At 47.1% G+C, this 27,673-nt stretch overlaps 2 protein-coding genes across 2 annotated transcripts in view; both read left to right on the top strand.

The window, feature by feature from the left end:
• LOC122558594 (aspartate aminotransferase, mitochondrial) overlaps nucleotides 1-2,771 on the top strand; it is a 54,665-nt gene extending 51,894 nt beyond the window's left edge. Inside the window, exon 10 of the mRNA XM_043707367.1 lies at nucleotides 1,654-2,771. Coding sequence (XP_043563302.1) covers nucleotides 1,654-1,776 — 123 coding nt within the window. The 3' untranslated portion in view covers nucleotides 1,777-2,771. The remainder of the gene's footprint in view (nucleotides 1-1,653) is intronic.
• Nucleotides 2,772-12,157: 9,386 nt separating this feature from the next.
• slc38a7 (solute carrier family 38 member 7) overlaps nucleotides 12,158-27,673 on the top strand; it is a 32,947-nt gene continuing 17,431 nt past the window's right edge. Inside the window, exons 1-6 of the mRNA XM_043707366.1 lie at nucleotides 12,158-12,319; nucleotides 16,562-16,957; nucleotides 20,420-20,618; nucleotides 24,524-24,674; nucleotides 26,166-26,264; nucleotides 26,906-26,963. Coding sequence (XP_043563301.1) covers nucleotides 16,715-16,957; nucleotides 20,420-20,618; nucleotides 24,524-24,674; nucleotides 26,166-26,264; nucleotides 26,906-26,963 — 750 coding nt within the window. The 5' untranslated portion in view covers nucleotides 12,158-12,319; nucleotides 16,562-16,714. The remainder of the gene's footprint in view (nucleotides 12,320-16,561; nucleotides 16,958-20,419; nucleotides 20,619-24,523; nucleotides 24,675-26,165; nucleotides 26,265-26,905; nucleotides 26,964-27,673) is intronic.

The following is a 27,673-nucleotide window of genomic DNA, read 5'->3' as shown; positions in this document are numbered from 1 at the left end:
GGGAGGGAAATATATCCCTGGTGGTGCGGTCCGTTTGGAGGTGGCGGAAATGACGACGGATGATGCGATGTAAATGTAGGGTGGTGGGGTGGTAGGTGAGGACCAGTGGGGTTCTGTCCTGGTGGCGATTGGAGGGACGGGGCTCCAGGGCGGAGGAGCGGGAAGTGGAGGAGATGCGATGGAAAGCATCATCAACCACGTCTGGGGGGAAATTGCGGTCTTTGAAGAAGGAGGCCATCTGGGTTACACGGATTTGGAACTGGTCCTCCTGGGAGCAGATGCGGCGGAGAACGAAGGAATTGGGAGAGCATCGTCAACCACGTCTGGGGGGAAATTGCGGTCTTTGAAGAAGGAGGCCATTGGGTTGCATGGATTTGGAACTGGTCCTCCTGGGAGCAGATGCGGTGGAGAACGAAGGAATTGGGAATATGGAATGGCGTTTTTACAGGGGGCAGGGTGGGAGGAGGTGTAGTCCAGGTAGCTGTGGGAGTCGGTCGGTTTATAGTAAATGTCCGATTAGCAGCGGGATTGAGTTGAAGAGCCGAAAGGTTATGCTGCAACTCTGTAGAGCCCTGGTTAAACTTGGAATGTTGTGTTCAGTTCTGGTCACCTCGTTATTGGAAGGATGGGGAATCTTTAGAGAGAGTGCAGAGGAGATTTACCAGGATGCTGCCTGGACTGGAGGGCATGTCTTATGAGGAAAGGTTGAGTGAGCTAGGACTTTTCTCACTGGAGAGGAGGAGGATGAGAGGTGACTTGATAGAGGTGTACAAGATGTTGAGAGGCATAGATAGAGTGGATTGTCAGAGCCATTTCCCCAGGGTGGGAATGGCTGTCACGAAGGGGCATAATTTTAAGGTGGTTGGAGGAAGGTTTAGCGGAGATGTCAGAGATCGGTTTTTACACAGAGAGTGGTGGGTGTGTGGAATGCACTGCCAGCAGTGGTAGTAGAGTCAGATACATTAGGGACATTTAAGGGACTCTTGGATAGGCACATGGACGTTAATCCAGTAAAGGGTATGTAGGTTAGTCTGATCTTAAAGTAGGATAAAAGGCCAGCACAACATTGAGGGCTGAAGGCCCTATACGGTGCTGTGCTATTCTATGTTCTTTGCCGTGTGGTTGTGGGACAGTGCTGGGGGAGAGAAGGGGAATGTTCAAAATAAGGGACACAGCATGAGGCCATTCCCCGCAACCATAAGAGGTGTTAATTTTAAATCTTAGGTATGTTTTTTGTTAAGCAAAGCGATATTGTCCAAAGGCAGGTATATGGAGTTAGATCACAGATCAGCCAAGATCTCATTGAATGGCAGTACAGGCTCAGGGGGCTGAATGGTCTACTCCTGTTCCTATGATTACTTCTTGAGTTTAGAAGTCTTAGAGGTGAAATTAATCAATATAATTAAAGTGTTTGCTGTGATTAAAAGGCTTGGTATGATGTTTGCACTGTGCGTCCTGTTAGTTGTTAGGTGACATGAGGAATGTTTGAGTGATTGTCATGGTGGGGAAACCCTAAATGCTGGCACAGTCTGTTGTTCTTAATGCCTTGAGCTAGGACTGTTTTCACCTGGAGAAAGGTACTTGGAATTCCATGTTTATTTTCTGTTACTCAATGGAGTGGGCTAATGGAGTTTATTGTGTGTTTCATGACAGGTAGAGCGGCTGACGAAAGAATTCTCAGTTTACATGACCAAGGATGGTCGAATCTCTGTGGCTGGAGTCACTTCTGGCAATGTGGGCTACCTTGCACACGCCATCCACCAAGTCTCCAAATAAAACAGCGAAGGAAGGGGAAGACCCGAGAGCAGGAAACTCAGCTTTCAACCACAGCCAGAGCCAGGAGTATTTTGTTCAGAGTTTAGCAGTCAGCTACTGTTACTATCTGCCGGATGTTCAGTACAGAAAGGTCCGGTGTGAGGATGGGGCTGGTTTACAGCCTTCCAACACTTCAGGGAGTTTATTGGAGAGTATACAGCTGGCTAACTGAGATATTAACTCTCTCGGTGACCGCAGCTCTGAATTCACTCTGAATCCACTAAAGATGAGAATTTTTGGGTCTACTTTGCAAATTAGCTGTGGCTGAGTAAAACACCTGCTCCCTACCCTTCCTCAAAGACTCTGCCTTGTACAGCTGACACAAGTAAAATTTCCCTTTGCGATTTGTCTATCCCAAGCCCCTGTGCTAACTCCCTCTCTCTGTCCCTGTCTGATTTGCTTTCACCACAGCCCTCAGAATGAATCAATCACCTGCCTGTTTGCGTTTGACCCCTACTAATTCACTTGTTAGGTCCACACTTACTGTCAGCAGTGAGTATTGCCTTCCTGCAGCTTGCTTACTTCATAATGTTTTTATCAGTATCACGTCAGGCGCTCTCCTATGTTATGTAGGTGCAAAGGTCTTTGCTTTGAGTATTTGAGGCTGGTCATTTGGCTTCACATTTGTTCTTGAATTGGTATCGGTCATAAGGACTGACCCAGAAATCGTGCGATCATGCTCTGTATAGGTTGTAGTCTGGAACTGCAACAGAGTCTTATCATGGTAGAACTGGTTAGTGGTGTGTGGTTGACCGAATGAAAATGTTTGACCCTGCACATGCCAAAAGGCAGCGCAGTATTTGAAGGTCCAGGGCTCTTCCAGCCAAATGGTACATGGCTGTGGTGGCAAGCTCAGATTTGCTGCACATTGTTAAATTCTGTTTCCAGTCTAGGCTCTTAGAAACCTGTACTTATGCCTCAATAAAATGGTTCCTTTAATGATCAGTACCAATTAACTTTGGTTCCCTGTGTGACCTGCATTGTTTTCTGTGTTGTTTTAATGCATCCCACTGCTGCTGATGTGTGTAGTGATGGAGGGGGAAGTCAGGGTGTTACACACCTGAACTGCAGCCAACAGAACAGAACAACAAAACATAGATGTAAGAGCCGGAGTTGACCACTTGTGGCTGATTTGGGCTACAACTCCATTTGTTCCCAACATCCCTTGATTCACCCAGACACCAAAACACACACTATCGTTCTTGATAAGAGGATGCTGAGAGCAGACCATCTTGGGTTTCTTTACTGAGAGAGTAGTAGGGACATGGAATGCTCTGCCTGCAACAGGAGTCGACTCGCCAACTTTAGGGGCATTTAAATGGTCATTGGATAAACATATGGGTGAAAATGGAATAGTGTAAGTTAGATGGGCTTCAGATTGATTCCATAGGTCGGTGCAACATCAAGGGCCTGTACTGCGCGGTAATGTTCTGTCTTCACTCTAAAGTGCTGAAGGGACATAACTAATTTTCAGTCAGACTTTCGACTTTGTGTCAGTTTCAGAATTTCCATATCGCAGGCTCCGGCTGCCTCCTCTTTACCGTGGACTTGCAACCCCTTTACACAGCCATCCCCCATCAGGATGGTCTCAGGATTCTCCACTTCTTCCAGGAGAAAAGGCCTGAAGCACTCCTGTCCACTACCACCACCCTCTGGTTCGGTGAGCTCATCCTCCCCCTGAACAACAACTCCTTTAACTCCCCTCACTTTCTTCAGGTCAAAGGGATGGCCATGGGTACCTGCATGGGCCCCAATTATGCCTGAGTCTTCGGGGGATACACGGAAGATTCCCTGTTCCAACTCCTGCTCCTTACTCCAATGCATCGATGATATCATCAGTGCTGCTTACCTCTTCTTTGGAATTGGAAAAGTTTATCAATCTGGCTTCCAATTTCCACCCTGCTCTCACCTTCACCTGGTCTATATCTGACTCCTCCCTCCCCTTCCTTGACATCTCTTGTTTCAGTTTTTGGGGATAAGTTGGCTGCCAGTGTCCATTACAAACCCACCGACTCCCATATTTTCCCTGACTGTACATCCTCACACCCTGCTTTCTGTAAAGACTCCATTCCTCTGTCTCCTTCACGTCTGTTCCAATGATGCCAACTTTGACAAGGGGGACTCCAAAATGTCTACCTTCTGCTTCAACTGAGCACTCCCCACTAGCAGGGAATTTCCCACCATTCTGCCCTTACCCCTTTTCTTCCCTCCTCCAGGATCCCCCAGTCCTCACTTGTCACCCCACCACTTCCAAAAGGTCATACGTTGCCATATGTGCCCCCTCTCGGCCCATATTCCCTCTGTCAGCATTTGTCAGGCACCGCTCACTCTGGGACAGTCTGGTCCACTCCTCCCCACAGTACCTTCCCATGCAGTCGCAGAAAGTGTAACTCCTGCCTGTTTACTTCCTCCCTCCTCACTGTCCAAGGCCCCGGACACACCTTCCAGGTGAAACAGCAACTTACTCAGTCTGGTCTACTGTACTCACTGTTCACCATGTGGTCTCCTCCACAATGTTACATTGATGAAATGCAGACTGAGCCACCACTTCGTGTAAAATCTGTATTTTAATCTGTAAAAATGTCCCTTAGCTTCCAGATGCCTGCCACTTCCAAAAGACCGCTGTGTTCCCCATCCACATCTTGCTGCGGTGCCCCACCGAAGTAGGCTGGAGGAACTGCATCTTATTTTCCACTTGGGGACCCAGCAACCTCTAGGGCTCAATATTGAGTTCAGTAATTTTAAAACCTGAACAGCTTCCTCAATGTCCTTTACCCACCTCCACACCCCTGACCCTGTCATCACAATACAATACTCAAACAGACCCTTCAGTCCAAACAGCCCGTGCTGACCATAATCCCAAACTAGTCACAGCTGCCTTTGCTTGTCCTATATCCCCCCCAAACATTTCTTATTCATTCCCGCCTCAGGCAACTGTCTGTGTGGAGTTTGCACATTCTCCCCGTGTCTGCGTGGGTTTCCTTCGGGTGCTCCAGTTTCCTCCCACAGTCCAAAAATGTGCAGGTTAGGTGAATTGGCCATGCTAAATTGCCCATATTGTTAGGTGAAGGGGTAAATGTGGGGAATGGGTCTGGCTGGGTTGCGCTTCGGAGGTTCGGTGTGGACTTGTTGGGCTGAAGGGCCTGTTTCCACACTAAGTAATCTAATCTACTTATCCAAATGTCTTTTAAAACATGATAACTGTACCCACGTCCACTATTTCCTCCGGAAGTTTATTCCACACGTAAATCTTTTTAAATCTTTTTCCTCTCACCTTAAAAATATGCCCTTCATTTTTTAACTCCCCAACTCTTGAGAAAAGACCTTTGCGGTTCACCTTATCCATACCCCTCAGAAATTTATAAGCCTCTGTAAGGTCGCCCTCAACCCCCTATGCTCCAGTGAAAAAAGTTGCCAGCCTCTCCTTATAACTCAAACATTCCATTTCTGGCAATTTCCTGTAACTCTCTTCTGAACCCTCTCCAGTTTAATAATAGCTTTCTTTTAAGTATAGCCAACCATTTCCACCTGCTTACGGTTCCCATTATCAGCTTTTCTTTCTCCTGTACATGCTGTTATCCACTCTTTTGACACCCTCTCTCATGGGCTCTGGCTCCATCTATTGTCTCACTTCTCCTTAACTTCCCCATCTTCATAGACGCCACCTTTGTTCCTAGCTAATGTGAGTTCTAAAGAAACAAAATGTTGACCCTGCTTTCTTTCCACAGACGCTGTCAGACCTGCTGAGTTTCTCCAGCAGTTTTAGTTTTTGTTTCAGATTTCCAGCAGTCACAGTTCTTCGTTCTGTTTCAGTCTTTTTGGCTCTTCTGAGTAAAACGATTTTATTTTGTCCCAGGTGTTTGAGGTGAGATGTGTTTGGGAGTAAGACTTTTCACACTCATTCGTTAATGATAGAAGAATCATTGGCCCGTTTCCACACTGTGGGGATCCTATCAGCCCATCAAGTCCATATTGACCCTCTGAAGAGCATCTCACTCAGACACAATCCCTACACTATCCCTGTAACCCTGCATTTCCTGTGGCTAATCCACCCAGCTTGCACATCCCTGGACACTACGGAGCAATTTAGCCTGCCCATTCCACCTAACCTGGACCGTGGGAGGAAACCAGAGCACCTGGAGGAAACCCACATAGACACGAGCAGAATGTGCAAACTCCACACAGACCGTCGCCCAAAAGTGAAATCGGACCTGGGTCCTTGGTGCCGTGAGACAGCAGTGCTAACCACTGAGCCACAGTGCCATCCATGGCGTAAAATGATGAGTGGGCAATCGCTGACAAATGCAGGCTTCCTAGAAATATGACAGTATCCTGACAATTTCCTGTACTGTGGTACAGTACATAAGTGAGCATATGCCCATCAGAGCTGCGCTATTAAAGCTGCACAATCTACACAAGTCCCATAGCAATACGCCCATAAGGTTGAATGTTAAGACAGTTTCTCCAGGGTCGTATTGAGGCAAATGGGGGGGGGCCCTTTCATGCTGTATAATCAAATGGCACTTTGTAAGTCAGGGGTATGAAGTCCTCCAGCTCAACAAAGCATGTGTTCAGTCAGGAGTCAATGATCAAAGACACCAACAGGCTGGTTATCTGAAATGATTTCCACTCTGAGTGCCATTTCGCCGGTCCCTTCCAACTTTATGAAAGCAATGTCACCAACCTTGAGCTTTACTCACCTTGACCTGAATCTCTCAGCGGGAGAGGGACTCCCTGAGATTTCCAGCACCACTCTAATCTAAAATCCTGAATCTCTCAGCCCTTTGCTGCAGCATAGGAGCAGCTTGTGCAGCTCCAGTTCGGGTGATCCTAATAGGAACAGGAGGAGGCTTATGCCCGAAACATCGATTCTCCTGCTCCTCAGATGCTGCCTGACCTGCTGTGCTTTGCCAGCACCACACTCCTGTCTCTGATCTCCAGCGTCTGCAGTCCTCACTTTCTCCCAGCAGCCAGGGACAGTTACTGCCTGCTGCACGTGACATAGCAGGGGGATGGATGCACAGGAGGTGATGCTCTCCAGGCGCACGGTCCAACTGTTCAATCTTTCACAGCAGGAGATCTGCAGCCTCCTGGAAAAAGAGACCCTGCTGGGCCTGCATTGCCAGTGGCTGGCACCACGGTACTGAATTCCTTCAGTTTCCCTCCATCCATTGGTCTGTTGGTGATATCTGGGTAGAGCCGCAGGAGATGGGGGAGATACTAAGCAAGTATTTTGCATAAGTTTTTACTGTGTAGAAGGGTATGGAAGATAGAGAAGGTGGGGAAATAAATGGTGACATCTTGAAAAATTGTCCACATTACGGGGGGGGGGGGGATGTGTGAGATGTCTTAAAATGCATAAAGGTGGATAAATCCCTGATCAGGTGTACCCTAGAACTCTGGGAGGCTAGGGGAGTGATTGCTGGGCCACTTGCTGAGATATTTGTATCATCGATAGTCACAGATGAGGTGTCGGAAGAATGGAGGTTGGCTCATGTGGTGTCACCATTTAAGAAAGGTGGTAAGGAAAAGCCAGGGAACTATGGAACAGTGAGCCTGACATCAGTGGTAGTAAGGGTCAAAAGGTGTGCTGGAAAAGCACAGCAAGTGAGGCAACATCCAAGGAGCAGGAGAGTCGGCATTTCAGGTATCGGCAAGTTGTTGGAGGGAAGCCTGAGTGACGGGATTAATGTGTATTTGGAAAAGCAAAGACTGATTAGGGATAGTAAGTGTGACTTTCTGTGGGAAATCATGTCTCACTAACTTGATTGAGTTTTTTGAAGAAGTAACAAGGAGGATTGATGAGGCCAGATCGGTGGATTTGATCTATAGGATAAAATAGAATATCCGTTTATTATCACGCAAACTCCATTATAGGGGTAGAGTGAAAAGCTTTTACAATGTCTGCCTTCTTATGGCGACATCTTGTTTGAGTACCTCACTACAATTCTTAGGTACAGCAGTGGAATAAAAGTAATTGCATTACTTTACAGAGTTGAAAAGTATGTTTATAAAAAGACATAATTAAATGTTGACGTTAAAGTAAGGTAGGAGAAAGTGAGGATTGCAGATGCTGGAGATCAGAGTCGAGAGTGGGGTGCTGGCAAAGCACAGCAGGTCAGGCAGCATCCGAGGAGCAGGAAAATCGACATTTCAGCCGTAAGCCCTTCATCAGGAAAGTAAAGTAGGAAATTTCAAATAGACATTACATTGTAGCAGCTCAGCACAGGGCCTCTGCATGTGATCTGACCACCCACACCAGACCCCAGTCCAACAGCTGTCACCCTCTGCACTCCAAGCCTCAATTCTCTCAATACCAGCACTCAGCTGCTCCAAGGTAATTTCCAGGACTGCCTCCCCACACTGGTCTCCACCGTAACTCACTGCCTGCTCCAGGACTGTCAGCCCACATGCTGCTCCATGACTCACCACTCGCGCTGTTCAGGGGTTCCCAGTCTGCTGCCACTCCAGGGTTCGCCTCTGTTGCTAAGGGAAGAGAAGAAGGAAAAAAAGAAGAGGAAAGAAAGTGGAAAAAGAATGGGCGGAGCACAGGAGCTCCAGCAGGATTGTCAGCGGCCATCTTGCACCATCTGGTACGGACTTCAGTAAGGTGTTCCGACAAGGCTCCTCACGGTCAACTGGTTAGCAAGGTTAGATCATGTGGAATACAGGGAGAATTAGCCAATTGGAACTGGCTCAAAGGTAGAAGGCAAAGGGTGGTTGTGGAGGATTGCTTTTTAGACTGGAGGCCTCTACAAGGGTCAGTGCTGGGGGCCCACTGCTTTTTGGCATTTATAGAAATAATTCAGATGTGAACAAAGGAGATAAGGTTAGTAAGTTTGCAGACGACACCAAAATTGGCGGTGTACTGGACAGGCAAGAGGTTTGCCTCAGAGTACAATGGGATCTTGATCAGATGGATCAATGGGCTGAGGAGATTCAGATGGAGGCAAAAGTGAGGTCTGCAGATGCTGGAGTTCAGAGTCTAGATTAGAGTGGAGCTGGAAAAACACAGCAGGTCAGGCAGCATCCGAGGAGCAGGAAAATTGACGTGTCGGCAAAAGCCCTTCATCAGGAATGAGGCGAAAGGAGTCTGAGGTGTTTCAGATGGAGTTTAACTTAGAAAAATTGTGATGTTCTGCATTTTTGGTAAGGCAAATCGAGGCAGGACTTATACACTGAATGGGAAGGTCCTGGGGAGTGTTGCTGAACAAAGAGACCTTGGAGTGCAGGTTCATAGATCCTTGAAAGTAGAGTCACAGGTAGATATGATAGTGAAGAAGGTGTTTGATATGCTTTTGATTATTGGTCAGGGCATTGAGTACAGGAGTTGGGAGGTCATGTTGCAGCCATACAGGACATTGGTTAGGCCACTTTTGGAATACTACATTCAATTCTGGTTTTCCTGCTCTAGGAAAGATGTTGTGAAACTTGAAAGGGTTCAGAAAAGATTTACAAGGATGTTGCTGGGATTGGAGGGTTTGAAGAATTAGCCAATTGGAACTGGCTCAAAGGTAGAAGGCAAAGGGTGGTTGTGGAGGATTGCTTTTTGGACTGGAGGCCTCTACAAGGGTCAGTGCTGGGGGCCCACTGCTTTTTGGCATTTATAGAAATAATTCAGATGTGAACAAAGGAGATAAGGTTAGTAAGTTTGCAGACGACACCAAAATTGGCGGTGTACTGGACAGGCAAGAGGTTTGCCTCAGAGTACAATGGGATCTTGATCAGATGGATCAATGGGCTGAGGAGATTCAGATGGAGGCAAAAGTGAGGACTGCAGATGCTGGAGTTCAGAGTCTAGATTAGAGTGGAGCTGGAAAAACACAGCAGGTCAGGCAGCATCCGAGGAGCAGGAAAATCGACATGTCGGCAAAAGCCCTTCATCAGGAATGAGGCGAAAGGAGTCTGAGGTGTTTCAGATGGAGTTTAACTTAGAAAAATTGTGATGTTTTGCATTTTTGGTAAGGCAAATCGAGACAGGACTTATACACTGAATGGGAAGGTCCTGGGGAGTGTTGCTGAACAAAGAGACCTATTGTGCAGGTTCATAGTTCCTTGAAAGTGGAGTCACAGGTAGATATGATAGTGAAGAAGGTGTTTGATATGCTTTTGTTTATTGGTCAGAGCATTGAGTACAGGAGTTGGGAGGTCATGTTGCAGCCATACAGGACATTGGTTAGGCCACTTTTGGAATACTACATTCAGTTCTGGTTTTCCTGCTCTAGGAAAGATGTTGTGAAACTTGAAAGGGTTCAGAAAAGATTTACAAGGATGTTGCTGGGGTTGGAGGGTTTGAGCTACAGGGAGAGGTTGAATAGGTTGGGGCTGTGTTCCCGAGAGCATCGAAGGGTGAGGGGTGACCTTATAGAGGTTTATAAAATCATGAGGTTAAATAGAGAAGGACTTTTCCTTGGGGTGTGGGGGAGTCCAGAACTAGAGGGCATAGGTTTAGGGTGAGAGGGGAAAGATATAAAAGAGACCCAAGGGGCAACTTTTTCACTCAGAGTGTGGTACGTGTACGGAACGAGCTGCTCGATGAGGTGGTGGAGGCTGGTACAATTACAACATTTAAAAGGCATCTGGATGGGTATGTGAATAGGAAGGGTTTGGAGGGATATGGACCGGGTGCTGGCAAATGGGAATGTGTTTATTTGGTTATCTGGTCAGCATGGACGAGTTGGGCAAAGGCTCTGTTTCCATCCTGTACAGCTCTATGACTTAACCATGAACCGGCATTCTTGATGAACCAGCAAAAACAAACTTGAAATATGGGAAGTTTCCTGTATTATCTCAAAGTCTGAGTCGTATGTTGAGGTTTAATGAGAAGGTTCCCTGCCAATACGTTTTATAAGGCAATGTTACTCTATCGTTGAAGTCATTTATGCTGTAAATAAAGTACAACAGTGACGTGTAAGTCCTATGCATTGCGTTTCTAGTACTCAGGCTTTTACATTGATTATGCAGACTCTTGATCAACAGGAATATTTGCACAACTGACACAGTTGTGGTCCCATAGGTACTAGTTAAAAACAAGTTTGCTGTGTATATCTCCCTGAGGTGACTAACGCTATGTTTGCCAAGGCATTGAGTTGAACGCTGTCCAGTTCTGTCTGACATGGGGAAACTCATGTTTGCAACAGTGGCTGGATACATTCGTAGCAGTCAAAGTGCTATTGGAGCACCCTAGGGTATTCATCTGTGGGAAGGGATTTCAGTACAGACTAGCCAGGCTTTCGGGAGCGACCCTGGTCTCTGAACTTTGCACAACATGAAGGAACTGCAGGAGGAGGAAAGCACATCTGCTCAGCATCCCCTGAAGCAGAGCTTGGACCTGAGCTGGCTATCTGCAGCTGCTCATCGCACTGCTAGAGAAGCCTTCAGTGTCCTTGCTTTAGATAACCTGAATGTGAATGCGAAACCCTGAGCCACTGCAAACACAAATCGCTCCCACTCAAAAACCCTTTCAGCACATGAACTGCCCTTGCTTGTCCTCCACTTTGATCATTCCATTCTCCAACAGATTAATGTCCAGGTGGAGATTGCAATGCTAAGCTGGAGATGGCATCATAAAGCAGAGTTTAAATACACTGTTTGATTCATTTACAATGCCACATTCAGTAATACTGGCAATGTGATTGATACCAACTGTGAACTCTCCTTGTTTCTATGAATCCTACATCTACCATCCAACAGAGCTGAAGATAGACTGCTCATTGCCCTGCCTTGATGGCCCTGAGCAAGGCTGGGAGGCTGTGTCTTGGGAAGGTGAGAGAAGAGATGAGCTGTTGAATGCCTTAAGAGTCCCCACTTCATTTGTCCCTCCTCTTCCTTCTCATGCCATCTCACAACCTCCTCTTCCAATGCAGCTGTGAAATGGAGCTGGGATTGTTTACACACTGATGATAATGAAAGAACTGGGTGCAAACAGGAGGAATAGGAAAACAGGTGAGGGCTTTGAAACATATTGCTGGAAAAATTCCCAGGTTTAACAGTATCTGTGGAGAGAAAGCAGAGTTAACAGTTCAAGTCCAGTGACCCTTCTTCAGACCTGCTGAGTTTCTCCAGCAATTTCTGTGTTTGTTTTTAGATTTCCAGCCTCTGCAGTTGTGTTGTATTGAGGTATTTCTCTGGTTTGGATTTGAAGTCCCAAGTCCCATAACTCCTCCTATATCAGGAGATGGAACAAATAATGCTCCTGAGATCTCATCATGTGATGAGCCTGGACTGTGTTCTGACCCTTCCCCCCCCATCCATCTCTATGCAATGCTCAAGTCTCTTTTTAAGAAAGGCCCATATGGTCCAGCCTGCCTGCATTGCCTCCCCCCAGCCGCCTGGGAGCCTCGCGGTTGCAGCGCAAGGGTGGACTACAACGACCGGCGTGCCTAGCGACAGTTCCCGGCGGTCCCCGCGGTAAATCCAGTCACGTGGGAGAGCCGCGTGGTCATGTGACAGAGCGGTCGTGAAGGGAAGGGGAGAGCGAGCCGGCTCAGGGGGTTTCCTGCAGGTAATGGCTGAGGGAGGGAAGGAGAGGAGGGAGGGGGAGTAGTCCGTGTCCTGGGAGGGAAGAGGAGGAGGGAGTAACTAATTGTAGGTGCTTTTGTTGGTTGGGAGAGGGTCTGGTTGTTGTGCTTTAATGAGAGGGGGAGGTTATGCCCCTCACTGCTGGGCAATAAACACCTCTCTCTCTAAATTACATTCACATCAAATGGTGAATCAGTCACCTCAGTTATTAATGTTATCCTGATAGAAGCTGCTGGAAGTACTCTACACTGTGAGCCCTGTGACTCTTGTTTTATTTTCTCTCTCTCTCTCTCCACAGATGCTGCCAGCTGGGTTTCTCCAGCACTTTCTGCTGGTATTTCAGATCTCCAGTGTCCGCAGTATTTTGTTGGTGCTGTAGGCCTCGCTTTCTTGAGACCTGAACAGCCTGGCGGATAGTATTTATCTGAGTTGAACAGGGTGCAAGCTGCTGGCACCTAGTTCCCGCAGCACAGGCCACCATGAGATGGGCTCACGTGCTGCTTATGTTTCAGTGGCTCAGCCTAATAAAACAGCCGGAGGCGCTTGCTTATGGTGTTAATCAGAGAGGAAGGCAACTTTGTGAAAGGGTCTCCTTTTGTAACCTTTGTTCATCTTAGTGCTGTACAACCAAGTCAGCAGTTCATAGTGTTGCGTAAATCTCACAGACTCTTGTACCTTTTAAGGCAATTGGGTGCCATTGTGGCTCGTGACACTGTAGTATAAAAGCTCTCCATTTACTATTTTAGTTCAGCTGGTCAGTCAGTGAGTCAACCAGTCAGCTCTGTTTATGGTCCCTGATGAAGGGCTTTTGCCCGAAACGTCGATTTTCCTGCTCCTCAGATGCTGCCTGACCTGTGGTGCTTTTCCAGCACCACTCTAATCTAGACTCTGTTTATTATGGGTTGGTAAAATAAGTACAGAAGCCACAGAGCAATTATACTCATGTACATGGTGGCATCACTGAACTTCAAGACACCTCAGTCAACAAGAATCCAATCTTTACAGTACATGTTGTACAGGCAATTAGAGGGAAGCATTCAGTCCTTGCTCTGCTGACATTTGTTTTACCTCAAAGAAACTGCATCACTTTTAATTTGTAGTCATTGAAATGCTGCAATCAGTAAGTTCATTAGCAATATGCTAATTGTTAGATTCTCTGATAATGTTGGTGGAATGTTAAATGTTGATCAGGACACTGGATGATAAGGTATCCTTCTTTCAAATACAGCTGTGATACCTTTCACTGTTAAGTGTTGTGAAGCTTCTCAAAAAAAGTTATTCAGGATAGATTCAGTAGTGATGTGGGGAAAAAAAATGTGTTAGTCACATGCAGCGTGGAAACAAACCTTTGGTTCAACTTGTCCATGTCGACCAGATATCCTGAATTAATCTAGTCCCATTTGCCAGCATTTAGCCCATATCCCTCTTAAATCTCCTATTCATGTACCCATTCGGATGCCTTTTAAATGTAATTATATCAACACCTTCTCTGTCAGCTTATTCTATACACTCACCAACCTCTGTGTGAAAACATTGCCCCTTAGGTCCCTTTTAAATCTTTCCCCCCTCACCCTAAACCTATGTCTTCTAGTTTTGGACTCTCCTACCTGGGGAAAAAGACCTTGGTTATTCACACTATCCGTGCCCCTTCCTGATTTTATAAACCTCTAAGGTCACCCTTAGCCTCTGCTTCAGGGGAAATAGCCTCAGCCACTTCTTATAGCTCAAACCCTCCAACTCCAGCAACATCCTTGTAAATCTTTTGTGAGCACTTTCAAATTTCACAATATCTAGGGAGACCAGAATTGAATACAGTATTCCAAAAGTGGCCTCACCAATGTCCTGTACAGCTGCAATTTAACATCCCAACTACTATAGATTAGATTAGATTACTTACAGTGTGGAAACAGGCCCCTCGGCCCAACAAGTCCACACCGACCCGCCAAAGCGCAACCCACCCTCACCGCCACACCCACCCCTTTAACTAACACTACGGGCAATTTAGCATGGCCAATTCACCTGACTTGCACATCTTTGGACTGTGGGAGGAAACCGGAGCCCCCGGAGGAAACCCACGCAGACACGGGGAGAACGTGCAAACTCCACACAGTCAGTCGCCTGAGTCGGGAATTGAACCCGGGTCTCTGGCGCTGCGAGGCAGCAGTGCTAACCACTGTGCCACCGTGCCGCCCACAATGCGCTGACCAATAAGGGCAAGCGTACCAAACCCATCCTTCGCTATCCTGTCTACCTGTGACTCCACTTTCAAGGAACTGTGAACCTGCACCCCAAGGTGTCTCTGTTCACAACGCTCCCCAGGACCTCACCATGAATTGTATAAGTTCCACCCTGATTTGCCCTATCAAAATGTAGCACCTTGCAGTTTAAGAGGAAATCCTATTTAACTAATGTGCTGGACTATCTTTTTATTTGAAGAGATAATTGAAATGGTTGATGTTGTTGATGAGGGTACATAGACTTCAAACTGATATTATGGCATACACCAGATCTGTGAGGAATACTATAGCTCTTGAACATGGAAGCAAAATTAGTTTGAGTGATGGTAAATAGAGAGTAATGTTTAATGGATATTTTTGGGCTGAAGGAATGTTTACAGTGGAGTTCCCAGGTGTCACTATTTGGACACATGCTTTTCCTCAATAAGCCATCTACTTGGTATGGAGGGGGCCATTTCAGAGTTCGCAGATGAAGAATTGTAAACCATGAGGAGAACAATGTAGAACTCCAAAAGGACACGACAAGTTACTGGAGAGGGCAGGTGAAGTTCAGTGCAAAGAAGTGTGAAGTGATGAGTTTTGATAAGAACGTGGATAGACATCACAAATTAAGGAGCACAGTTCTAAAGGAGGCGCAGGAGAGGAAAGACTTGGCTGTATATGTGCACAAAATACTGAAAGTGGCAAAATAGATGGAGAGCGTAGTTGATAAAGCATATTGTATCCTCAGCTCCATTACCAGGGACAGAATACAAGAGCAAGGAAGTGATGTTGAACTTGTATAAGATACTTGGTAGACCTCAGCTGGAGTATTGGGTACATTTCTGGGCATCACACCACAGTAAGGATGTGATTGTACTGGGGAGTGTGTAGAAATGATTTATTCAAGAATGGTTCAACGAATGGGAAACTTCAGCGATGAGGATAGATCGAAAAGATTGTTACTGTTCGCTTTGAACATGGGAAGGATAAAAGGAGATCAGATAAAGGTTTGCTAAGTTATGAGAGGGCTGATCAAAGTAGATAGATGAGGGAAAAAAAAATTCCCACTCAACAGAATCTGGGGGAGGTGATGGCTTGATGGTAAAGTCGCTGGACTGTTATTCCAGAGACCCAGATAATGTTCTGGGTCCAGGGTTCAAATACTGCCGTGGCAGATGGTGGACTTTGAATTCCATAAAAACCTGGAACTAAGAGTCTAATGATGAATTCTAATCTGGGTGTTTTAGGGAAGGAATCTGAGTGGGCACGAAGAGGAGGGAGGGGACTGTGGCCACTTTACCTGGTCTGGCTAACATGTGACTCTAGACCCACAGCGATGTGGTTGACTCTTAACTGCCCTCTGGGCAATTAGGGATGGGCAATAAATGCTGGCCTAGCCAGTGACGATCCATGAATGAATTTTTTTTTAACAAACCAAGGACTGCAGGACAATATAAGATTTGTAAAGGAAGCAAATGTAAAGCGAGAAAAGACTTTTTTTTACACTGAGTGGTTTGGGTCTGCAGTACGCTAGCTGGAAATGTTCCAGAGACATTCAAGAGAGAACAGGATGATTGTTTAAATGTGTAACTGTACAAGGAAAAGGCAGGTGAGTGGCACTATGTCGTCATGCTGATTTGGGGAACCTGTGCAGACAAGGGGCTGAATGGCCTCTTTCTGTGCAGTAACACTTTTGTGATTCCGTAACCATTTACAGAGCTTTGGTTTTGTCACCTCCACAAGATAGCGCTACCTCCTGACAGCACTGCACTCCCTCAGCTCTGCATTGGAATGGCAACCCTGCTCAAATTGTCCATCCCTGTCTCGAGAGAGAGACTTAGATGAATGTCTATCAGGTGACTGTGCTTCCCACTGAGCCACGTTTACACTGTTGGAGAAAGGAAGGCTCATAATTCATATGGTTGATTATATGGGGAGATGCTGTGCACCATGTTCTCTGTTTTAATTTGTTTTATTTCATCTTCTCTGTCTCTCCTTTATTTCAGATGCTGAGTCTGAACAAAGTGAAGAGGAAGTCCGTATTTTTCACTTCTCTGTGCATGATCAGAAGGTTTCGGGTCTGACGTCATTTGCCTTGCAGGATGGCTGACTAAGTGCTCAGGCGGTGGTTCCTTTTCCAGTTGACTGTCCACGTGGAGATGGCGTTCTGTGAAGCCACGGTGAACAGTGAACAGCAGGACTGGAGCTGGAGCCCAGAGGCTGAGGAGAAGACCAGTCTCCTGCAGAACCCAGCGAGCCACAATAGGAAACGGGAAGGAGGCACGCCGGCGTACGGGGCTGTGTTCATCGTGGTGAACGCTGCCCTGGGTGCAGGGCTGCTCAACTTTCCCTATGCCTTCTTTGTGGCCGGGGGAGTGGTGGCTGGCATCGTCCTGCAACTGGTGAGACGGTCAGAGAGTCATAGAGGTGTACAGTATTGAACCAGATCCTTCGGTCCAACTTATCCATGCTGACCAGATATAATAGTCATAGAAATGTACAGCAAAGAAACAGCCCCTTTGGTCCAACTCATCTGTGCTGACTAGATATCCCAACCTAATCTAGTCCCTTTTGCCAGCACCCGGCCCATATCCCTCTAAACCCTTCCTATTCATATATCCATTCAGATGCCTTTTAAATGCTGCAATTGCATCAGCCTCCACCGCTTCCTCTGGCAGCTCATTCCAGCTCACCACCCTCTGCGTGAAAAGTTTGCCCCTTAGCTCCTCTTTAAATCTTTCTCCTCTCGCCCTAAACCTATGCCCTCTAGTTCTGGACTCCCCCATCCCAGGGAAAAAGACCTTGTCTATTTACCCTATCCATGCCAAAGCCGATGTTATGCCCATCAGTTCCAGTAGCTGTTTGCCAGCGCGAGTGTCTCATTCCAGTGAAGCAGCCAATCTTTTTTTGTTTAGCTCAGTGTTGACCTCCCAAGTCTGAAGTTGCAGCATTGTTCCAAACAGTTCCAATAATTAGATGCGGAAGTTTAGGCTCAGGATTCTGAGGGGAGATTCTGGTGCCTGCTGTGTTTTGGGTGACCCCCTCGTAACCAGAGTGCTGGTACCTGAGATGATCAGTGATCTGGGTGGTGTTCTCTGTGGCAGCTCTGTAGACTGTCGGGTCTGTCCTCTGCTACTGCCTCACCTTTTCTGCAAACACACTTAGAACAGCAATGGCAATCAAAGCTACAGGAGAGAAGGCTCACATGTAAACTTATAAAATTCTTAGTGTGGAAGCAGGCCCTTTGAGTCCAAAGAGTATTCCACCCAGACTCACTCCTCCACCTTATCTCTGTCATCCCATGTTAACTATAACTAATTTCCTTAATCTGCACATCCCAGGGTAATTGAGCATGGCCAATCCACCTAATCCCCAGATCTTTGGGAGGAAACTGGAGCACCCGGAGGAAACCCACGCAGACACCGGGAGAATGTGTAAACTCCGCACACAGTCACCCGAGGGTGGTATTGAACTCTGGTCCCTGCCGCTGTGAGGCAGCAGTGCTAACCACTGAGCCACTGTGCTAGCCCATGGGAATATCTTCACTACTGGCAGGGCTCCTTTCAGCTGAAGACTGGAGTCATGTTCACAGCCACTCGCTATTCGTTGCTGAGCATGCAGAGGGCACGTGACAGCTCCTTGCATTTATATTAGCACCTTTAATGCAGTAAAATAGTTTGATACTACAGAATTTCAGTGCGTTTTATTGAAGCTTTTCATCTTGCCCTCATCAGGACAGTTTGTAAGAAACGTCGATGTAAAGGGGGGGAAAACGACACCTCGTGTGGTATGAATTTTGCTTTCCCCTCACATTGAGACAATTTGTTAATTCAACAATGAGTAAAGAAAAAGTCTTTTTATTTTGTCAGCAATACATAACAAAATATCCCGAAGTGTTTCACAGGTATTGTAACCCGACTTTGCCATAAGAATCAGGGGAGAGTTGTCCATTCAGCCCACTGGGCTCTGCCACTCGGTGCTGTATATTCCTGGCTGATCTTTGGCTTTAACTCTACTTTCCCAGCTGTTCCCCTTGTTCCTCAATTCCCTAAAAACAAAATCAAATGTCTGTCCATCTCACCCTTACATATGTTCAGTCATGGAATATCACAGCTCTCTAGGGCAGAGAATTCCAAAGCTTTTACTCCCCTTTGAGTGCCACGAGTTCTCCCAATCTCCATCCTAAATGATTGACACCTTGTTCTGAAACCCTGGCTCCTGTTATAGATTCACCAACCGGGGAAACAGCCTCTCAGTATTCACACTGTCCCCTTCAGAATCCTGTATGTTTCAAGAGTCATTGGGATGTACGAGATCACTTTGTTCCTCTGAACTCCAGAAAATCACAACCCAACTCAATTTCTCCACAGCCCCCACCTACCCTGAGAATAATTTAATGGACCTTTACTGTCTGCCGTGCAAATAGATCCTTAAATACTGAGCCTTCAGTGTTACTGGGTCATAATCCTGGAACACTCTTCCTAGCAGCACTATCTTATATTGCACTACATAAGTGGCGTGATGTTATATTGCACCTTTAGAGGTGGCATGATGGCTCAGTGGTTGGCACTGATACCTCACCAGCGTCAGGGACCCAGGTTCGATTCCACCCTCGGGAGACTGTGTGGAGTTTGCATATTCTGCGTGGGTTTCCTCCAGGTGCTCCGATTTCCACCCACAATCCAAAGATGTGCAAGTTAGGTGAATTGGTCATCCTGTGTTCAGGGATGTGTAGGTTTGGTGCATTAGTCAGGGGCAAATATGGGATGTGTCTGGGTGGGTTACTCTTCGGAGGGTCAGGGTGGACTGATTAGATTAGATTAGATTGCATTACAGTGTGGAAACAGGCCCTTCGGCCCAACAAGTTCACACCAACCCGCCGAAGTGCAATCCACCCATACCCCTACATTTACTCCTGTACCTAACACAGGGGGCAATTTAGCATGGCCAATTCACCTGACCTGCACATCTTTGGACTGTGGGAGGAAACCGGAGCACCCGGAGGAAACCCACGCAGACACGGGGAGAACGTGCAAACTCCACACAGTCAGTCGCCGGAGGCGGGAATTGAACCCAGGTCTCAGGTGCTGTGAGGCAGCAGTGCTAACCACCGTGCCGCCCACTGGTTGAGCCAAATGGCCCATTTCCACACCATAGGGTTTCTATGATTCTGTGATTCACGTGGACTGCAGTGATTCAAGAAGTCAGCTAACCATAACCTTCTCCAAGGTGATTAGGGATTGGTAATCCATGCTGGCCCACCCAGTGATGTTCACGTGCCAAGAATTAATAAAAATAAATTGACACTGAGCACCAGGAGTGAAAGGGACCAAAGGCTGATTGGGAAAGGGAAGCGCTACGGCACAGCTGGAGTTAGAAAGCCTTCAGGAGGGAACTCAGAGCTTGGTGCACGGCCACCTGATAGATCTGGAATTGGGAAATGCAGAGAGCTCATAAGAATGTAGACAAAGAGGAGGACTTGGCCATGAAGAGATTAACTAATGCTGCAGTTTTCTTTCAATTCCCCTTTCCCCTCTGGTTCTTTTACCAATTACGGAGGCACCTCGGTTATCTGGTATTTGATTATCCAGATTTCAGATTATCCAAACAAGAACGCAAGGTCCCGATGCTTGGCTAAACTGTGTTATCTGGCATTCAATTATCCGAACAAAATACTCCCTGCCCGTGTCGTTTGGATAATCGAGGTTCCTCTGTGTTCTAAATCTGTATCCTCTGATTATCAATCATTATGTTAGTAGGGAGAGGTTTTCATCAGCGCTGTCTGTGTTTGTACTGTATGATGTAATTTTAAATGGTGTTACTTTCACCATAATGCATTTCACTACTTTTTTCTCCCCCTGCAGTGTTTAGTGTTATTTATAATCGCCGGTTTGGTGATTCTGGCCTACTGCTCACAGGTCAGCAGCAAGACCACTTACCAGGAGGTGGTGAGGGCAGCCTGCGGGCAGGTGATTGGTACCATCTGCGACATCCTTATCGCTGTTTACACCTTTGGCACCTGCATCGCTTTCTTAATCATCATTGGAGATCAGCTGGACAAGAGTGAGTCGTGGCAGGGTGACGGGTTAGCCTATTAGCTGGGGCTGGGGAGCGTCTCTGTGGCATGTAGCCAGTGAGAGAAATGGTGTAGGAACTGGAGAATGCAGCGGGTTCAGGTAGACACTCCATGCCATTAGAAAGGGAGATCAGGGTTTTGACCCATTAGCACTGAAGGAATGGCAATCTATTTCCAAGTCTGATGATGTCTAGCTTGAAGGAGAACCTGCAGTTAGTGCTGTTCCCAAGCCTTTGTCCTTTTAGATGGCAGAGATCACCAGTAAGGAGCCTTGGTGAGTGGCTGCAGTGAATTTTGTAGATGCTAGACACACTCTTACCACTATGTGTTGGTGGCGGAGGGGTTAATATTGAAAATGATGGATAAGGTGCCACTCAAATCGGTTGCTCTGACCTGGATGGTGGCCAGCTTTTTGAGTGTTGTTGGAGCTGCACTCATCCAAGCAAGTGGAGAACTATCCCATATCACTCCTGACTTGCACCTTGTAGATGTTGGATAGACGTTGAGGAGTCGGGAGATAAGTTGTTTGTGGCAATATTCCAAACCTCTGACCTGCTCTTGTAGCCACAGTTTATAGCCACGCGAATTATAGAATCCTTGCAGTGTAGAAACAAGCCATTCGGCCCATCAAGTCCACACCTACCCTCTGAAATCCATCCCCCCCGCCCCTATGTGAACCTCGTAACCCTGTATTTCCCGTGGCTGATCCATCTCACATGCATATCTTTGGATTCTGGGAGGAAACTGGAGCACCTGGAGGAAACCCATGCAGACATGGAGAGAATGCAGCTAATGTTCCTCTATTCAAGAAGGGCAATAGGGACAATCCAGGAGACTATAGACCAGTGAGTCTCTCTCACATTTGGTTGGGAAGCTATATGAGAAAATTCTTAGGGATAGGATTTACACCCGTTTGGAAAAGCATGACCGAATTAGGGACCGTCAGCATGACTTTGTGCAGGGTAGGTCATGTCTTACCAGCTTGATTGAATTTTTCGAGGAGATGCCAAAGTTGATTGAGAGGGTGGAACAGTGAATGTCTTTGTGGATTTTAGTAAGACTTTTGACAAAGCCTCTCATGGTAGGCTCATCCAGAAGACTAAGATGCATGGGATTCACTGTGACCTTGGCCACGTGGATTCAGAATTGGCTTGCCCATATCATCTATTGTATCCGTTGCTCCCGATGCGGTCTCCTCTACAATGGGGAGACTGGGCGCCTCCTAGCAGAGCGCTTTAGGGAACATCTCCGAGACACCCGCACCAATCAACCAAATCGCCCCGTGGCTCAACATTTCAACTCCCCCTCCCACTCTGCCGAGGATATTAACCCTACTGCGAATCCTCTTGCAAGGATGCCTGCCTTGAAGAAGTTTTCCTCCTCTCTCTACAAGAATCTCAGGGAGTCTCTCTCTCATTTACTCTATGCCACTCTCTCCCACCCCCACCCTCCTCTAGCTTATCTCTCCACGCTTCAGGCTCTCTGCCTTTATTCCTGATGAAGGACTTTTGCCCGAAACGTCGATTTTGCCTGTCCTCGGATGCTGCCTGAATTGCTGTGCTCTTCCAGCACCACTGATCCAGAATCTGGTTTCCAGCATCTGCAGTCATTGTTTTTACCCATTGCCCATAGAAGGCAGAGGGTAAAGGTGGAAGGGTTTTTCAGACTGGAGGTCCACAACTAGTGGATGTGTACTGCGACCTCTGCTGTTCCTGATATATGTAAATGACTTGGATGAAAATGTAGATAGGTGAGTGGATTAGTAAGTTTGCAGATGATACAAATATGGGTGGAGTTGTGGATAGGATAGAAGGTTGTCAAAGAATACCGTGGGATAGAGATCAGTTGGAGAAATGGCACAGAGAGTTTAATCCAGGGGATTGTGAGGTGTTGCTCTTTAGGAGATCAAATACTAAGGAAAAGTATACAGTTAATGGCAGGACCCTGAACAGTATTGATGCACAGAAGGAGCATGGGGTTCAAGTCCATATCTCGCTGAATGTGGCCACGCAAGTAGATAAGGTGGTAAATAAAGTGCGTGGCATGCTTTCCTTTATTGGTGGGGGGATTGAGTGCAAGAGTCAGGGTGTCATTTTGCAGCTTTATAAGACTTTGGTTAGGCCACACTTGGAGAATTGCGCAAAGAGTAGAATAGGTGAATGGGGGTGGGGATGGAGGTGATAGGTCGGTTGGGAGGGTGGAGCAGATAGGTGGGAAGGGAGATTGACAGGTAGGACAGGTCATGAGGACAGTGCTGAGCTGGAAGGTTGAAACTGGGGTAAGGTGGAGGGAGGGGAAATGAGGAAACTGGTGAAATCCACATTGATGCCCTGGGGTTGAAGTGTTCCGAGGCAGAAGATGAGACGTTCTTCCTCCACGCGTCGGGTGGTGAGGGAATGGCGGTGGAGGAGGCCCAGGACCTGCATGTCCTCAGCAGAGTGGGAGGGGGAGTTGAAATGTTGGTCTACAAGTCGGTGGGGTTGATTGGTGCGGGTGTCCCAGGGATGTTCCCTGAAGCGCTCTGCGAGGAGACGTCCAGTCTCCCCAATGTAGAGGAGACTGCATCGGGAGCAACGGGTACAATAAATGACATTGGTGGATGTGCAGGTGAAACTTTGGATGTGGAAGGTTCCTTTGGGGCCTTGGATGGTGGTGAGGGAGGAGGTGTGGGCGCAGGCTTTGCAATTCCTGCGGTGGTAGGGGAAGGTGCCAGGAAGGGAGGGTGGGTTGTTGGGGGGTTGGACCTGACCAGGTAGTCACAGAGGGAACGGCCTTTGCTGAAAGGGATGGAAAGGGAAGTATATCCCTGGTGGTGGGGTCCATTTGGAGGTGGCGGAAATGTCGGCGGATGATTTGGTTTATGCGGAGGTTGGAAGGGTGGAAAGTGAGGACCAGGGGGCTTCTGTTCCTATGGTTGGAGGTGCGGGGTTTGAGGGCGGAGGTGCGGGATGTGGATGAGATGTGTTGGAGGGCATCGTCAACCATGTGAGAAGGGAAATTGCGGTCTCTAAAGAAGTATGCCATCTGGTGTGTTCCGTAGTGGAACTGGTCCTCCTGGGAGCAGATACGGCGGAGGCGGAGGAATTGGGAATACGGGATGGCATTTTTGCAGGAGGTAGGGTGGGAAGAGGTGTAATCCAGGTAGCTGTGGGAGTCGGTGGGTTTGTAAAAAAAAAAAAATGTCAGTGTCTCTATTTGCTCATCATGATGGCTGAAAGTCCCAGAGCATGTTACGCTCCATGTAGTACCTGTTCATGAAGGACGTGTATCTGCCAGTTTGCACACTTAGGTTGCATGAACGATATGGTAAATGACCAGATTGTGTTTTAAAATTTGTTAATGTTTGGGTTTGTCAAAAGAATTTTGTTACAGGCTGTCCATAAATACCAATGCAGTGAAGCCCTATTCTGTAGAGTTTGAAATGGACCATTGATCTGGTTGCTGCTCAAGATAACACTGAGCACTGCACCACGGAAGAAATGGTAAACAAAGTTGAGAAAGCCATGAGTTTTGTTGTATTAATTGAAGGGATGTGAGTATTGAAGGCTGGGAAGCATTTATTGTCCATCCCTCATAGCCCAGCAGCACTCTGAATCAGTTAAGAATCAACTACACTGTTGTGGTCTGGAGTCACATGTAGGCCAGACTGAGTAAAGATGGCAGACTTCCTTCCCTAAAGGGGATTTTTATAACAATCGATAGTGGGGACATGGTCGTCACTAGCCTCCCTTTTATATTTCAGGTTATTTTATTGAATTCATGCATGTTGCGATTCAAACCCCATGTCCTCAAACATTAGTCTGGGTTACTAGTCTAATGACATTACTACGATGCCACCATCTCCCACCATCTCCGTGCGGAAATGGTTGTCAGTATTTGCTTTGTTTTGCAGTTGTTGGGGCATTGATGCACACACCTGAGGGAGATTCTTCAGTTAATGGCCACTGGTACAATGACCGAAAGTTCACCATTTCAGTCACCTCTCTCCTGGTCATCCTACCTCTCTCCATCCCCAAAGAGATCGGCTTCCAGAAATATGCCAGGTTAGTGCTTGGTTTATTGATGTTCTGATGCCTATCGTGTTGAATTTTGGCTCTTAAATTCTCTCTCTTCTCTCCTCAGTCCATACGCTCCTGGATCTACTCCTAGCTGTAGCAGTCGTCCATACTCTCCATTTCTCATTTTGTTTTCACCAATGATTCCTTCGCCCTGATGCCACAGACTCACGTGACAACTGCTTTTATGACTGATAGTGTGGGGCACCCACCATCCAGACGCAAACTTCCTTAGCTCCCTTCTATACCCTCATCTTTAACAAGACTGAGGAACTCATTGGATTTCTTTTTCCTAAACCGTTGACCATTGTATACCTCTCTACTGCTCTGTGTTGCTATCTCTAATTCCCCATAGCCCTCTTAGTTCCTTTTCCTCCACCACCCCATCCAATCCATCATATTCTAGCTTTTTGTCTCTTCAGCACCCATCAGTCTTTTCCAAGCTCATTTCTTTGCAATGCACGTCGATCCCTGTCTTTGTGCACCCATTCTCTCCCTATTTAGCTGGCTTTCCAGGCCCAGCCATTGCTCCTCCTTCCACAACCAATGTCATCTGCTCAAACCACCACCAGTCCTTCCAATCTTGCCCTACAATCTCAACTATCACTTGCCCGAAGTCTTCCTGGTGTCACTGTTGCAAAGTCCATGCCTCATGATTCAACCTGGCTTCAGCTGAGGAGCTTATCAGCCCCTTTGTGTGGGACTATGGTTACCTCACACAAAGTGGGTGGCTTGCCTTTTCCTCCATCTTGTGTTATTCTGTCTCTTGTCCACTCGAGATTATTTCTTTCCACTGATCTCCAAATCGCAGTTCGCAAGTCCGAGACAGTTGACTTTTGGCTCATTGTCAGTCCCCCACAACCCAGTTTAGATGTTCTTCCCTCTGACTGTTACAACAACCGTCATAACAAAACCTGTGGAAAAATTTCATCCTTTTTTTTTGTTTCTGTGGTTGCTGTGAGGATCAAAGTGAAATTGTGAGATCATGAATCACTCTCCACTTGTGTCAACGAATGTGTCATAGTTGTGATGTGTGTGTTATTTGAAATGCCAGTGCACCAATCCTTGGAGTTTACATTCCCTTATAGTGACAGCTGAGCAACAGAAGTACAATGTTTCTTAAATAGTGATAAATTGAGAGATGTCTGTGTATTAAAGGACCTGGATGTCCTTGTTCATAAGTCACCTAAAAGCTAAGGTGCAGGTACAACGACCAATTCGAAAAACAAACAGTTTATTTGACCCATTTCACAAGAGGATTTGAGCATGTTGTTTGGTAAGAACAGGAGTTCTTGTGGCGTGTTGTTATGGACCAGACCAGGCCAGATCCCCTCAAGACATTTCAAGAAGGTAGCCCAGACCCTAACTTTTCTAGTTGTGTTAAGCAGGGGTAGAGTGGATATTCCAGGAGTGATGCAGCTGGCCCAACCACTCCGTTTGAATGATTTTCCATTTTTCTCTCTCTCTCTCTCTCTCTAGTACTCTGAGTGTGCTGGGGACTTGGTACGTGACCATCATAGTCATTGTTAAGTACATCCTGCCAGATCAAGGTATCCACACTGGGGACATCCCAACCAGGTAAGTTGGTTACCCATTGTCACAGAAGACTATTTGGTGTGCAGCGCCCTTAGGTCATTATCTCGATGGTATCCCATGGTCATGGGCACCTTTGTGGCTGCTGTTTATAGGATGGAGCCCTGTGCCCACAGTGCCCTGTACTGTAAGGTGCATGGACGCTTCCTGTCCCTCAGGAAGTACTTGATGAGTCAGACCAATCATTACGTTAATTAGGCCCTTTCCCCTCGTTGCGTGACACCAGAATTAAACCTGCCTTCTTGAGGCAATTCTGTCACTAACTGAGGAAGAGTCGGTTTGATCTCGAAACACTAACTCTGCCAGACGAGCTGAGTTTCTCCGACACTGATTGGTTTTTAGTCTGGATTTCCAACAGCTGCAGTGTTTTGGTTTTGTTTGCCTGGACATTGCCATGACTGAGAGGTGGCCAGAAGAAGGATTGAACTGGAGTCCACCTTGTGCTTTATGCCCAGTGGTGGGCACCTGATGGCGTCCACATCCTTGGTGTGATGCCCAGTTCGCCATCATGGCAAGTCGGGCAGCCGATATCGAACGAGAGAGGGAGTTGTGTTAATTGAAGGGGAGGAATGTGCTAGAATTTGCCTGTATGATGAACCCTCTCTTCTTCCTTCCTTTTTCCTCAGCCCTTCCTCCTGGATGGCCGTGTTTAATGCTATTCCAACCATCTGCTTCGGATTTCAGGTACTGATGTTCTCCCACTCTCCCTTACTTCTGAGCTGTTGTGTTTTCCTCCCGATTTTTAACTTTACATGGGAGCTGATACCTAGCAGGAATCATAAAATCCCAACAGTGTGGGAACAGACTATTCGGCCCATCAAGTCCACATCAATCCTCTGAAGAGCTTCTCACCCAGACCTACTGTTCTAACCTATGCCTGCATTTACCATGGCTAACCCACCTAGCCTAGGCATCCCTGGACATTTTGGGCAATTTAGCATGGCCAGTCCACCTAACCTGCGCATCTTTGGACTGTGGGAGGAAACTGGAGCACCCGGTGGAAACCCATGCCAACGCACGGAGTGTGCAAACTCCCCACACAGACAGTCGCTCGAGACTGGAATCGAACCTGGGTCCCTGGATCTGTGAGGCAGCAGTGCTAACCACTACAGCCCCGGGACGTTAGATTAGGTTCTGAGCTGGAGCAGCAGCTCGCTGACAGTGTGCATGCAATGTTGGTCCTTGCTCTTCTTGGCTACAGCTCATGTTCTACTTCCTCTGGGAGCTTCCCATATGTCACCGTTCCTTCGCTGTCGCTGGGTCAAAATCCTGGAATTCCCTCCCTAAGGGCGTTGTGGGTCTGACTGCAGTGGCTGAAGGATGTAGCTCAACTAAGCAATGAATGCTGGCCCTGTCAGCAATGCCCAGATGTCATGCGTGAATCAAATGTACTT

Source organism: Chiloscyllium plagiosum, chromosome 17 (assembly GCF_004010195.1).
Source record: "Chiloscyllium plagiosum isolate BGI_BamShark_2017 chromosome 17, ASM401019v2, whole genome shotgun sequence".
NCBI classification, from domain to species: Eukaryota; Metazoa; Chordata; class Chondrichthyes; order Orectolobiformes; family Hemiscylliidae; genus Chiloscyllium; species Chiloscyllium plagiosum.
This window is presented reverse-complemented; position numbering and strand designations above follow the sequence as displayed.